The following is a 15,972-nucleotide window of genomic DNA, read 5'->3' on the forward strand; positions in this document are numbered from 1 at the left end:
TGGACAGGCGTGAGTGGAAAGAGGATTCAGTGTGAACAAGAACATTGAAATTGAGTGACAATTCCTGTATTTCACAGAGAATTATTTACGATAATGTAAAAAAAGGTGGAGAGCTCCATAAAGTTGAAATAACGAGAGAAATGCGTGTTTCATGTAGCAGCGCAAATGCTTAGTATAGAGTGTACCTAGAAGCCAAAAAGGCTAGAGAAAAGGAAAGTGAAAATAAAAGAAAACTAAAGAGGAAGAAATGTTCTGCATAAAAAAGAAAAGAATAGATTTAGCGAAATATATAATACTAGGGGGCTCCGCCCCCTGCTCGCTACCGCTCGCCAACCCCCGAGAATTGCTACGCAATTCTTCTTTGTTTGCTTCGCGAACAAATTTTAATACATTTATATAAGGATTTAAATGCGCAGCAGAGCATAAGGGATTTTATTTAACAATGTACTAATCAATCAACTTAATAATCAGTAAAATACAAAATTTTTAGTAATTTGCAAGGAATTCTATCATGATAATGAGATTCGAATACATATATATTAGAAGTTATTATAAGGGCATTAGCCGGAACTGAAGTTCCGTTACCGAAGCACGTGTGGCAGAGCAGATTTGATTCAATTCAGAGGGAATCATATACTGGATGCCGGACGCTCCCTTTAGAGTGCGTCACCCCCCCCCCTATTAATTGACATTCAAATTATAAAAACAAAAATAAAAAACAATCACAATTTACCATAATGGTTATCAAAGAAAAAAACTATGCAAAAAAATAAGATATTTACAAAACTTCTGCATAAACAATGTTCTTAAAGCAACATGATTAAATTCAAAGGGAATCATGTACTGGATGCTCTCTTTAGAGGGCATCACCCCCCAATTAATTTACATTCAAATTATAGAAACAAAAATAAAAAACATAATAACAATTTACCATAATGGTTATCAAAGAAAAAAATATGCACAAAAATAAGATATTTACAAAACTTCTGCATAAACAATGTTCTTAAAGCAACATGATTAAATTCAAAGGGAATCATGTACTGGATGCTCTCTTTAGAGGGCATCACCCCCCAACTAATTTACATTCAAATTATAGAAACAAAAATAAAAAACATAATAACAATTTACCATAATGGTTATCAAAGAAAAAAATATGCACAAAAATAAGATATTTACAAAACTTCTGCATAAACAATGTTCTGAAAGCAACATGATTAAATTCAAAGGGAATCATGCACTGGATGCTCTCTTTAGAGGGCATCACCCCCCAATTAATTTACATTCAAATTATAGAAACAAAAATAAAAAACATAATAACAATTTACCATAATGGTTATCAAAGAAAAAAATATGCACAAAAATAAGATATTTACAAAACTTCTGTGTAAACAATGTTCTTAATTGAGGAACTTTCAATGTCACTATTTGCACCAACAATCTTAATTTTTATCCCAGACATGCTCCAGCACCTTGATAAAGCAACATATAGTTGGCCATGGCCAAATAGTGGAGAATTCTGGTCTATGTAAAGGCCAACTTTGTCAAAAGTCTGGCCTTGAGCTTTATTGATTGTCATAGCGAATGCGAGTCTGACTGGAAATTGCGTGCGATGCAAAACAAAGGGCAACTCTTTATTATCACCAGTATTTAAAGTAATGCGAGGGATGCAAGCTGAACTACCAGCTTTACTTCCAGTCATAACTGTACAAAAGAGAACATTTTTAGTTATTTTCCGTACAATCAAACGTGTGCCATTGCACAATCGGCAATACACAAATTTCTGATTAGCATCACTACAGCTCCAACTTTAAGTTGAAGATTATGAAGCGGCAATCCTGTGATATTGACTTTTGCCAAATATTCTGGCTGAAAGCGCAACATTACACTTTCATCGTCCGTTTCATCACCATCACATGAAGTAGCTTTATCATATGAACGGCATTTAATAATATTGCCGGGCAGTTTTTGTAGGACGGCACTGTTAAGTTTATGAACTTGATCATTTAGTGGAGCAAGAAGAACTGAGGTGCGTAATACATCTTCAGTTAGTATTTCACCGAAAACTTCACTAATTTTGTTTTCACATAGGAATTCACGAACTGTCAGATGAGATACTGAACCGTTTCCAACAGTAAGAAGCCAATCACCGAAGCTTTGTGCTGTAGCACGCATATTTTTGTTAAGCGAAAATCGCTTTACTGTTTCCCACATCGGCAAACATTTCATTGTTCCATTCACAATTTGGTGTTTGCCTGCTCTTTTGATAACCGGCAAAACTTGTCTAAAGTCACCGCCAAATAGAAAGCATTTCCCGCCAAATGGTGCTTCGGATTTCAATAAGTCTCTCAGGGTGACATCAATTAATTTAAGAGCAACACCAGGTATCATCGAGGCCTCATCCCAGATGAAGAGATCTGCATTGACTAATAAACGTTTAGTCCTTTTGTCCAAATAAATAGGGCTAAGTTGTTCTTCTGCTGATGGCATTGTCAATGGCAGCTTAAAAATCCGAATGGGCTGTTCGGCCATTTGGTAATAATATGGCTGCAATGCCTGTCCAAGCCACACATATAATGTTTTTATTTAGATGCCTCTGGTGATGGTATAAGCATTTGTATAAAAAAGTTTTCCCAGTACCACCTGGGCCATCGATAAAAAATAATTTGTTGGAATTGTTAGCATCATTAATGCAATTTATAATTTCTTGAAAGGCTTGTTTCTGTTCAAGGTTAAGTTTCGATATCATATCTTGAGAAATTTTGAGATGCTGCTCTGAAGAAACTTCATCAACATTTGATGGTTCTATCGTAACAACAGATGGTAATCCATAGTCAGACAAAGTTTTGTCCTCACTGTTTAAACGGCTTTCAATTTCCAGAAGGCACCCATTCTCATTTGCATCTTCACACATGTAGCTTTTAAATTTATCCCACAACTGAATGGCATCAATTTGATTGCAAGCCAATAACAAATGTGAGAAAAAAACGCAGAGCTCTTTGGGCATCATAAAATGAACCACTTCTGTTAACATTTCCTCCATTTTATTGTCCCCATCACCAAATCCCAAAGTATAAGCTGCTTCACGAAAAGAGTTGAACGTTACGCCATCAACTGTTCGCAAATCCTCAAATGATACTGGACCACAAACATGATGTAGCAAATATTTTAAGAAGAATCATTCACTGTCTCTGGGTGAAACGGCATACATGCGAACAACTATCTTATTATTTCCACGTTGCCTTCTTTTCCATTGGCGATCTTTTTGTACCCACACATAATGCTTTGGGATCTCGATATATTTCAAAGATTTTGCTTCCACATCATTCTCATTCAACTGGAAAAAACCCATCAACTGAGTTACAGAATTCACAGAATTTATGGCATTAACTTCTTGACCCTCTTGAAATGTTACCTGTTGATAACCAGGCAAATGTACTGGCAATCTAATAACTGTATGGCTGTTGTCATGCATCGGCAATTCCAATAAACGCCAAGCTGCCTCCATTGAGCTTACATATCGGCTATCGATGAACTCGTCAACTTCATTTCTTAATTGTACCCCATTATCATCATTCGAAATTGTCACCTTGATTCTGTCGTGCCCTTTGTTAACATATTTAAAAATGTATTTGTACGCCATTACACTTCCACAGTACTCCACATTGATATGACAATTGTATTTCAGAAGGAGATAGGCATTGTAGGGAACAACCATCGAATTATCGACAGGAATTAGCAAGTTTCCAATACGTTTGTTATAGAAATGCATATCACTCCTGTTATCTCTACGTCTATATAAAGGAAAACCATCACCAGACAGCATTTTTTGTACAGATGCCACTTGTTTTGTCATAACATGGAGTTGCTTCACTATGTGGGCCATGTAACATATGTTTGGACACTTTTTGATGCAGATTTGGAAAATTATCTTTTGGAGGTATTTCAGCACAGATAAATCTATCAATTGATGATGGGGTCAGCAATTTGTCACGTGGGTTGAGAATGAATAAACAATGGGCATGTGGGAAACCTCTCTTTTGAAATTCAATATTAAAAGTATAGCCCATTATTTTGCCAAAAACCTTTCCTGCAGCTATCTCTTTCACAAACTCCTCAAATCTGCAATAGAATGCTCGTACAACAACATGTGGAATGTCACTTGCAGTGAATCCTGTTGGAAGTTGACTCAAGTATTCTCTAATTTCTGGCCACTGTGGATTTGCTGTGAAAGTTACAAACAAATCAGGTCGTCCGACATCTCTTGAGAGAGCCATACAATCTTGGAAATGCTGCTGCATTGCTCTCGGACTGCCAACAAATGATGATGGAAGAATGACAGCTCGCCCAAGTCGTACAATGTCTGAGGTATTGGCGGAACTATACTGCACATGATCAATCAGCCCTTGAAGTGTTTCTCTCCGAAATAAATTCTGATGACTTTTGATATAATTCAGCCTGTTCCACTCCATAGTAATGTAACCATGTAGAATATATTGCTGGGATAAACGACCAGCAGAGGTGAAAATGTTAAAGTCTCTAAGCACTCGCAACCGCCATCCAAAATACTGTACAGCAGTAACACGACTTGATCCTGCATTATTTGGTACATTTAGGGAATAACCAGGATCACCTGATGGAAAAAGCAATGGGAAAACCATTGGTTCCACATGATGAGACAGTTTATACATCTTTTGACACACAAACTGGTGTTTTGGGTATGCGATAAATTGTACATGATCGGGTATTAAACCTTCAGCACCTGTCACAACAACAGCCGACACTTCAGCAGCAACACCAGATGTTGGAAGATTATAACGTCTGCCATCAGTAGTGGTCAACTTGTGAAATTCAAGGCGAACACTCTCCGTAGGATGCCTCTTATAAGCTTCAAACAGCGATTTATACACTTGAGCGTATGGGTTTAGCTGCATAACATCTTGAATGATTTTTAAAACACTTGGTTTGCAGCGCTCAGATGTTCGGCAGGCCAAAGCAGTTTCATTTTCATGGATATAGATTTGCGCAAAACGTGGTTTTTCATTGTTCGCTGGCATGATGCTGGTTGTGGCCATTGCGTTAACTTCCCCACGAAGAGCAACACAGCTTATACCTTTAAATTGAATTTCTTGGGTTGCACAAAATGCTGCCATAGCAAAAGACGAATTGTGAAAACGTATATTTTGCCTGAAATTCATTGAGTCATTGTCATTTCCCAATAAAAGCTGTTTCAAAGTTTCTGGATACGGATGAGTTGGGTTCAGCTTTATCTTACCATTGTGACAGCAATTGTGTTTTATTCTTCCATGCTCTGCTACAAAGGATAGTGCCCTGCAATGAGAGCATTCTACAGACATAGATCCCATCAAAAGAGGTGGACAGTCATCACTGTACGATTCTCCCAAATACTGATTTTCATCTATTTCTCGAAGACGATTAGCTGTCCTACTTCGATTTTCTCTTTGGCGGGCATTAGTAAGCTCTCGATTATTTTGTCGATTTATTCTTCGACGCTCTTGTTCATTTTGACGAAACGTGGGATCCAATCTCCGCTGTCTGCGATATTCTCGATCGCGATCTGTCCTGTCAGACATTATACTGAAATTCCAAATGATTGAAATGAGTTGAATAAATAAATGTGATTTAAAATTTAACCATTTTAAGGTAAGCAAGCCTCAGTAAGTTTTATAATAGCAAACAACAAAAATGTAAACATTAAAAGATATCAATCACTGGATAGGCATAAGAATGATAAGATAAGATGAGATGTAATCAGCAAAAACCCACTCAAAGTAAATCAGCAAAAAAGCTTTGACGCGAATGCGTTCTCTTTTCTGATTGGCTTAAAACTGCATCCTCGCTTGGATTGGCTACTTCTTTCATACTGTCACGTGATACCTTAGATTTCATTGGCTGGTGCCACACCATCACTGGATTTTTATATATAGTTAGAAACCTGAATAAAGCAAGCGAGCTGGCTCACCAGGCAGAAAATTTTCATTTTTGAAAAAAAACTAATTCTATATGAATTGATATTAATAAAAAGCAGAAAGAACTGTTGGATCTAGAAAACAAATTATCTGATAAAAAATAATGTTCCTGTCATTTAATTAACTATTTGTTGATAAGAAATAACATGAAAACTATATATGAAACTGTATGGAAAATAAATATGCCTTATGTATGTTTATATCCTTTTTTGCATTTAAGTGAAATTGTTATTATAAATCTTAATAAATCTTTGTTTTATGTGATTGAATCAATTGTAATTCATTTTAAGAGTAGAGCTGGCAAACTCCACATTGCTAAAAACTGGTTAGTAACCTATATATATTTTTAATTATCTTGGAAAGAAAGGGTTTATTGTAGTGTAAGATTGTTAAATAGATTAGAAACTTTTTTAAAAATATAAATAAAAATTATTAATATTTTTTTGTGCTAGATTACTTTTTTATTTCATTGATTGAATGTGAATTTTTTGAGTGCTTGAAAATTTGTGTAAAGTGCTTGAAAAGTTTTTAAAAAGTGCTTATTTTTGACTCAAAGATTTGGCTACGCACCCTGTGGAAAGTTGCTGTTTGTTTTAAGTATTTTTTAGGACATTTTATTGTGATTAATAAAGTTCACCTTATATTTAGTAATGCTTTTTGTACCTTAAGTAGAACATGCTACTTTAAGTGTCTACCTTTTAAACTTATTAAATTTTGCATTAGTGCCAAAATAGGTTGAAAAAGTTTTCGTTGTTAACAAAAAAACAAATCATTTAATTTAAAAAATTAAAATGTATTTTAATTGTTTTTAAAAATATCGTACTCATCAATAATTGCATGGTAACTAAAAATAATAGTTTGAAAAATTATGCAGATGTATTTTTTTTTTCTCCTGGTCATATAGTTCAGTGGGTGCTTCTTATTTAAAAATCAAAAATATTATTAGACTTGCTTGTCCAAAATAAAAATTTTGATTTTGAAATAAGTGTTCATTGTACTTGTCTTATTATTTTTATCATTGCTCGGAGAAAAAGAACTCAACTCTGAAATTCATCAAAAGTTAAGTCCAAATAACAGGGATGAAAAGATTACTGCTAAAAAGATTACAGACCCCTATAACTGCTGAAACCCAAGCTGCTTGAAAAATAGTTATACTTGGAATGGAACATTTTTTCCCTGCAGTAGCCTTCAGAGAAAGAATGATCATCGAAGCAATCATGGAATATCAAACAATGATCAGTTTCCTCGCTGATGCAATGCATATTGAATTTGCACATCCGTGAATATTATTATAGTTCTCTCGACTCCGCTAGTTCTTATTTTTGGCTGTTTGTGCATTTGTCCGTACTCATATTTGTTTTTTGTTTACTAGAGTCCTTTTCACGTGGTGCATCGTAAGGTGAATGTATTTTTACGATGGAAGTCAATTTGATAAATACAGCTGAATGATTCATTAAACAAAACATTCAAAGTGACTAAAACTGTTAGTAATAATCTATCAGAAGATATTGAGGTGAAAGTTTGCGACCGTTTTAATTAAAAATGATTAGCTGGCAATTAATTTAAGATGATTATTATTAAGCCTTATTTGCTTAATTTTCTGCAATATAGTAGGTCTCAAAGAAGTTTAAAATTGTATATGAGAAGCATTTTAATTTCACTGTCTAAATGCTTCTGCCACTTTTAATTTTAAAAATCGCACGACAGAGTTAGAAGTTATTATTTTATATGTCTTATTGATATCACAGCATTAGATTGAACACTTCCTGCCTCATAGTGTCTGTTGTAAAAGTTCAGCTTTTTTTTTTATTTTTGTCCACTTGCTCGCCTGAAATAAGTAAAATGTAATCACAAGTTAGCATTAAAGGACAACAGAAATGCTATTGCATTCCATTGAATCACTAATAAAGAAAAATGATTTTAAAATATCTTTCTACTTCACAAGTGACAAGATTTCTCAAAATATATATTTAAGGTGGTCATTAGAAAACACCCTGTATTTTTAAATCCAATGAGTATATTCTTTAAATATTTACTTTAGGATTGGGAAGACATGGATCTAACACAGTTAGAAGAATATCTAAATGAAGATTCTACTGATGCATCTCCAGAAGAACTCATAGAAACGAATCCTATGCAGTCACAGTTTAGTTCTGTAAGTATTAATATTTTAAGTGTAGCTTAGTATTTTTTCTTGAAGAAAAAATACTGTTTTTTAAAATCCAATGACTACTAATATTATTACTTAATGTTTAAATATCTATTTAAGGTCTGGAAAGAAACAGTTACGAGTCAGTTCGAAGGCTATCCGTCTGAAAATTCCACTGATGCATCTCCAGAACAGCTTACAAATGGGGATCCCATGTGGTGCCAAACACAACTTAGTTCGGTAAGCTTTTTTTTATTATTACTGTACAGAAGTTGTTATTTTTTATTGATTTTTTAAAGTGAAATCCAAATAATTTTTACAGTTCACCTGATACTAAGTATAAAGGTAAGATCAGGTTGCTTCGCTGCTCATTGAACTGTTTTTCTCAGTTATTTTATAAATCTACTTGTTCATAACAACAGTTATATACAGAGCTCCTGAATTTGCTTTAGTTTTTGCCTTTGCAATTAAGAGTTTTACTTAAATTCCCCTGCAAGTAACTTTTTTAAACTATTTTAGATGTTTTTATTCATGTATGAAACAAAATGTTTAAATGTCTATTTCAGGTTTGGAACGAAACAGTTATGAGACAGTTTGAAGACTATCCGTGTGAGAATTCCATGTGGTGCCTACCACAACTTAGCTTGGTAAGCTTTTATTTATTTATTTTTTAATTATTTCTATTACCAGTGTGCATAGTGTTTTTAAAAAGTTTAAAGGTGCTTATTTTCGTTTTTTAAAAGCCCCTAAAGGTGCTTTTTTCATTGGGTGTTTTTAAAAAGTGCTTAATTTTCCCTTTTTCAAAATGAGATTTTTTCCTTGTTGATTTTCACTATAAAATGGTTTACATTGTTATATTCAACGTTTCCACAATTAATTCAATCCCAATCTATTTTGGCGTATTGTATTGTCAGTCTGTAGTGTATGATAACGCCGTTCATTTTATATGATTCAAAACTTCATGATTTTTTACAATTGTCAAAGACAATGCTATTTGTTTTGACATGACGGTTAAAACGAGATAAAACCGTCAATTGTCAAAAACTTTCCAACACTGCCTAATTATATTTTTTTAAGTGCTTAAAAGGTGCTTATTTTTTTGTTGAATGATTTGGCTAGTGTACAGAAGTTACCTTTTTTTATTGATTTTTTAAAGTAAAATCCAAATACTTTTTAATTTTGACCTGATACTAAGTATAAATGTAAGATCAGGTTGCTTCGCTGCTGCACTGTGATTTTTCTAGTTTAGTTTATCACCTTTATTTTTCGTTAACGGCAACTTTCTGTTTTATTTTTCAAATCACTTTTTGTTTCTTCTCTTTCACATCTGGCAAGTCTGTCATTTCCAATTTGTAATATTTTTGTAGTGAATGAAGTTTTTAATCTAGTAATATCTTACAGCTACAGTTTCTTAGGATTATTTATTTAAACAGAGTAACAGTTAAGTTATTTAATTCGTAATACCAGAAATTTTTTTAAAAAATAACTTAAAATTTTGACAACATAAACTGAGATTCTAAGCATATTTTCGTTTAGACATTGTCCTTATTCTACCCTCCCATTCACACACTTACTTATATATGTCTTATTTAATTATCTTATTAAGTTCTTTCTTATAGGTTAAACCACTCGGAAATTATTTTTTAGTATTTTTACTAAATTCATTATTTTTTGAGCAAAACTTTTTCTTACTTCAGTATCTTGTATAATTGTGCATTTATATAGCCAAATATGCAGACAAACCAGCTTTCTTATGCAATTTTAGTATTTTTATTTCTGATTGGGTCACGTGTCAGGCCTTTTTTTTTCTTCTTACTGCTATTTATCTCCTGTTTTCTTCTGTCATTTTGTGTTTCAACTATGAGGAAGAACCCAAGCTGCAGTATGCACATTTTTGTGCCATAATTTGTGCTTGATAGCAATGTATATATGCTCCTTTTTAATCATTTCTCTTTCAAATTTAGCCAAATTTTTTTTCTAAATATAGGTAGGGATGAACTTTTTTTGTCTGGTTTATAAGCATGTTTCATATTGTACATTTATCAATATCACTGTTTAGTGGCATGTCAATGATAGTGTCAATTTATTTCCTTTTTTAGGATACAAGTCTTTATGACTGAGAAGATAAATTCATTGTATTTATCAAGTGCCTGTTGAAAGGGGAGAAAAGATTTTGTTGTCTGTTTGTTCAAATTGCTTCTCTGCATGAGAAAATTTTTTTGTAGTCATGGTTCCCGGTGGTAACCAGATATTGATGCCATTTTTGAAATATGTTTTTACCTTAACTTAAATGAGAGCAATGGAATGTTTCTAATTTTATTGTTACACATATTTAAGTTTCCACTATTTCTTGATCAACAGCATAAGGATGACAAAGTGGTCTGCATTGTGCACAAACTGCCTTTATTTCCCAGACAATTTAATACCTAGCAATCTAAAGATAGTCTCCAAGCTGCTTCTGGGAATTAAACCCTCGTCCTTCAAGGATGACAGTTCAGCTCCTTAACCACTTATACATCGCAGCCTACTCTTTATAATTGAGTTCTAAAATATAATTAGCACCAAAATGATAAGTTTTGTTTTTTAAAATTAAGAGAATCTATTATCTTCTCTTATTCTTCAATGACAAAATGGATAAGATATTATCTTATTCTTCAATGACAAAATGGATAAGAAAATTTCAAGGGTGAAATATTTTTAAAAAAAACCCATCTTAACTGCAGACTCATTCTAAGTACAGTTGATGTTTTAATTCAAATTAGGTAACTGTAATGGCACAATTGTTAAGGCAGTGAGCTTGTCTCTGCAGCATGGTCTCAAAAGTTCAGAACTGTAACCTCATTGATACATTGGCCGACAAACAGCCTTTGTAGACATGCTTTGCTTTTTTTGGACGGTGCCTCAACTTGTGATACAGGAATTTTACATGGTGATTTTATATAGTGTTGTAAAATTCATTATTATAACTGGATCCCTCATACTCCACTTCTTGTGCTGATGATGAAATAGACTGTAACAATCAGTTCCACATTTTTGTAATTCAAACCTGTAAATAAGAACTTAACATTTTGTATGATATGATGCACTGCAAAACCTGTAGATGACTCTTATATTTGGTATGGCTTGGTGCACTGCAATGCTAAGATGACAATTGTTAAAGCTAGGAAAAAGCCATTTTGAGTTTCACAATAAATCTAAATTTTAATGGCATCAATATCTGGTAAATAAATCAATCAAATTTGTTTTGTTTTTTTATCTCCTCTTTGATTATTTTTATTACTATTTTAATTCTGTTCAAATTTTGAAATCCATTTAATTTCTGTTTAAGATTTCGTTATATTATGTGTGCAATAAGATTTCTGCATATGAGAATATGTTATCCATTATTATGATTATGTGTGCAATAAGATTTCTGCATATTAGAATATGTTATCAATTATTATGATTATGTTTGCAATAAAATTCCGTATATGAGAATATGTAATCAATTTTCTCAAAATTTGTTTTATCTTTTTCATAATTGCTATATCTTTGTTGCTTAATTAAAGTAATTTTGAAAAAAATATTTAAAGTGTTTGTTTTCTTCAGTAATAGTTTTAGTTTATTATCTAAGTTTTTTTTTTTTTTCATTTAAGACAGAAAGTAATTTCAATAGAATAAAATATCACATTTACGAACTTGGAATTCTCGAATATCTCTGCCTTTTCATGTATTTTAGAGATATTAGTTATATTTGTTTCATTTGGTATTTTATTTTTAAACATTTAAATAAATTTTAAAATTATAAGGGAAGAAAAAACGATAATTCTCGATACAATGAATTTATAATACAATGAATAATCTTCTCAGTCATATCGATACTGATTATGAGTGAAAATTCACTTTTCTTCTAAAATTTTATTTTATTTTCAATGAAATTATTCATTTACGACATCAATTTTTTCGCCCGATTTTAATCACAAGATTTCATCATCAGAATTCTAAAGTTACACAAATTTGATTATTGCAAGAAACCATTCTTGGATTGCATAAATAAAATTAGTCGTTTCAAAACTTTCACTGTCTTTAATATTATTGTAAGGAAATAAAATTATCTTTTGAAATATTATACAGCCTATAATATGAATCTTGGGGATCGTTTAAGACAGGATCGGTCTGATGAATACTTTTAATTACTTTGAATCTAAATTGCATGATTTTGACTCCTTGTAACTAAAATTGGCGCCTCTAGGTTACGTTTTCGAGCAACAGCCAGAGTATCGACTTGTTTCTTATTCCTATTTCTTACTGAAAGGTAGTGGAGTAAGGGAAAAGCGATTTTTGCGATTACCAGAGTTGAATCATTAACTGAGGGCTCAATTGCTGATATTTTTTTTTAATTGTTTAATTAATTGATCCTCCCAAATAATAGCCCATGCTCCTGAGGGTATGAATTCTATAAGCTTCTGGGGTGCATTTATGTCCAGAAAGTACCGTGTACTAACTTACAAACCCTGTAAAACAAAAAGAAAGGGAGATAGCTTTAGGGAGCGATTGTCTAACATGTTCTAAACTGTTCTGTGCTAAAAAAAATTTTTTTTTACCAGAATGCAAGTCATCGTATTGTAGAGAGTGTTATAACCCAGGTTAGGGATAAATTATTTATCAGGTAAAACATTGACTGTGTGAAAAGTAAGTCGGTATTCTTTGTGTCTGTTTTTCGTCCATTATTCGTGGGACGGTTATTGGAATTTTTTTTTTTTCCATTTGAAAGGCTGAAAAATGAATACTTGTCTGATGCTATTGTATGTTTCCCTAATGATCAAGGCATAAATGTGTTTTTTTTTTAAACAACCGTCGTTGAACAGCATACCTAATACTGGATGTACGACTACCAAAGTGCAACTCTGTATCCTTGTAATTTTGATCCAGAAGACTAGGGAGCTCTCCAGTATCTTCAGAGGTATTGATTTGTTATGGGAACTCGGAGGTGACCCCCGACAGATTTAACGTGCATCAGTCACCGTTTACTACACGTCTTCGGCCGGCGGGATCGAACCTACGACCTCTTGGGCATGGGGCCCTGTGCCGTATTTATATAACAAGGTAGCGAACGATTTAAAGTTGGAGTATATCTCCCAGTTATTGACACATTGATCAGTCAAGTAGCAGTAGTAGTTCATTTACGTCGCACTAGAGCTGCACAATGGTTATTGGCGACGGTCTGGTCAACATCCCTGAGGATGATCCGAAGCCATGCCATCACAATTTTGATCCTCTGCAGAGGGGATGGCTCCCCCGCTTCGGTAGCCCGACGACCTGCATGTGAAGTCGAGCACTTTACGGTAGCACAGTTTAACGAGGACCAATACTGCACACCCTCGGTCCCTACGCAGACTGATCCAAGTGGTCACCCACCCGCACACTAACCGCAGCCGGTGATCTGCTGGGAACCGTGTCTTAACGATCAGTCCACTGCGGAACATAGATCAGTCAAAATCTCGTTCAACGGCATGTGAGATTTGTTCGGATTTTTTTTTTTTTTTTTTTCAAATTTAAAATCCAAGGATTTAATGCTTCAGTGTAAAAATTTATGCCAATAATGTGAATGAAAAAGAACTATAGCGAGAATTAGAACGCTTCAAGCATTATTTAGCCCAAGATAATTAGCAGTAGATGACATGTATAAAATAGTAAAAAATAATAATCTCGTTGGTACATTTCCAAACATAGACATTTCACTCCGAATTTTTTTGTCACTCATGATAACTAATTGAAGCGGCAAGCGTTCACTCTGCAAATAAAAAATATGTCAAGAAATAGTATGACTGAAGAAAAATTCAGTCATGAGCATTGAATATGATTCCTCACAGAAAATGGATTTGAATGATGTAATAGCAGAAAGTAAACGTAAAAAGGGCTCTGAAACGAATATTTTTTCGCAATCTTTAAAAACCGTTTGACTGAAGACTTACTTCATGATACTGTCGCCCAATTAATTTATCAGCATTCAGTAAGAAATGGTTAAAAATTTCTATCCTTTTTCTTTCTTGTCATAGGAATTTAGTGTGTTTACTTTATCCACCTGCTTAGTGGGAAGACGCCTTAGCGTAGTAGAGAAATGCTTACAAAAAAACTAAGAAACAAATTAAGGATAGGATGTTCTTCAACGACCGCTTTTGAGATATAATTTTAGATACAAAAAAAACGAAAAAAATATTCACGTCAAAAGCAGCTCATATGAGAGAGGAATAAATAAATACAGTATTATATAGCTCCATGCTGTCGTTGGGTACATGTTCACCTCAATAATTAGAAGTATCTAAAATCCATTCTTAATATTTCAGACAAAAAAAGAAAATTTTCGCGAATTATCATCGATTTAAATCCCTTAAGTTAAAAATGAGAGAGATTTTAAAAAAAAAATTTATCTTTTTGAAAGTATTTTTTACACTTAAAGACTTTTTTTTTTTTTTTGTATGTAAAGTTTAGAAAATTATTGTGACTGCGTAATTTAATTTCGTCCCACTTAAAAATTGGGCCTCAGTGACGCCCACGATTACTCCATTTATTAAACTATGGAGTTATCATCCTTTTGTAGAGTTTAGATGTAAATATATAGCAGGGCAGAAAACTTCAATGAGATCCCCGCCAAATGTGGAATGCAATCACATGAATACTCTATTTTAAAAAGAGAAAAAAATATATAATTCATCAAAAAAAGCATATTTTATGCTAACGTAAAAGGTAATTTAATTTACACTTGATATTTTTTTTTTTTAAGAATTTTAATTTTATACTAATTTTAATTTATGCTGTGCAACTGACTGATTACATTCAGACATCTTTAAAATAATTTGGTTTTATTTGAGCTACTTTATTTGTTTCGATTTAAAAAATTTCAGTTTAAAAAAATAGGAAAGAGGGGGACTAATAAGGAGATGGAGCCAGTGTAGACAAATGGAATTATTTATTATTCAAGAATTCGCATTAAATTTTGGAAGATTGGCAAAGCTGTATTACTCTTTCATGCGTAGTTCTATGACCAAACACCTGATAGTTAATTATCAAATTTAAAAACAAGGTTTCTATAGTGGAAAAGTAATTTCTTAATTTTTGCTTTTATTGTAACTTTTGGACTATGGTTTTAACAATCAGATATGTTATAAATGAATATGCTTATTTCATAGTCATGCTTAATATACTCTTTAATTATCAGACATAATTTGGGCAGCTTAAAAGAAGAAAACAATTATTACACTGACTGTTGTTGAGTGCGTCCTTAATAAAATTATACTGGAAATTGTTAGAACTTTCTGCTCAAAACAATATAAATCTGAAGTACGTAGCAGTGCAATTACATATACTTAATTAGAGCAAACTAAAATTTCTTATTAGTTTGTCGTTTTACGTTTTTAAAAGTAGTCTGAGGTATGAATACTGTTCTAAAAAAAGGCCTGATTTTTTTTTCTTTGAAAAATGTCACTAAGAAATTAGGACTTGGACACCATCAAATGTCCAGGCCCTAATTTTTTTGAAAAATGCTGGGAAAATATTTTACAGAGCAAAAATATTTGAAAAATGTCCCAATTGCTTTTTCAACACATTACGTGGCCTGTTATAGCCACGGAATTATTTATTATAAAAACTCAAATTCCAACTTTTCTAGCTTTCATTTTATTTTATAATAATTTTCTTATAATTGAAAATTACTTTACATAATAAGACGAATCTATATATTTAAACTTATTTATATTTTTGAAACTTATTAATTTTTTTTTAAAAAATTTACCTTACTAATTGCTTTATGAAAATTACTTTCTTACTTGTATCGAAAATTTCACTATACCGAAAGCA

The 15,972-nt window shown here is 32.6% G+C and overlaps 1 protein-coding gene across 8 annotated transcripts in view; it reads left to right on the forward strand.

Annotated features, from left to right (window-relative positions):
* Positions 1–11,624, forward strand: part of LOC107449190 (uncharacterized) — a 33,493-nt gene extending 21,869 nt beyond the window's left edge. For all 8 annotated transcript variants that reach the window (XM_043052638.3, XM_043052641.3, XM_043052642.3 and 5 more), the window contains 4 exons: positions 8,029–8,142; positions 8,257–8,376; positions 8,703–8,783; positions 10,236–11,624. In XM_043052638.3, coding sequence (XP_042908572.2) covers positions 8,029–8,142; positions 8,257–8,376; positions 8,703–8,783; positions 10,236–10,256 — 336 coding nt within the window. In that variant the 3' untranslated portion in view covers positions 10,257–11,624. The remainder of the gene's footprint in view (positions 1–8,028; positions 8,143–8,256; positions 8,377–8,702; positions 8,784–10,235) is intronic.
* Positions 11,625–15,972: the final 4,348 nt, after the last annotated feature.

This window comes from Parasteatoda tepidariorum, chromosome 4 (genome assembly GCF_982258835.1).
Source record: "Parasteatoda tepidariorum strain Cologne lab strain chromosome 4, Ptep-v5.0, whole genome shotgun sequence".
Taxonomy (NCBI): Eukaryota; Metazoa; Arthropoda; class Arachnida; order Araneae; family Theridiidae; genus Parasteatoda; species Parasteatoda tepidariorum.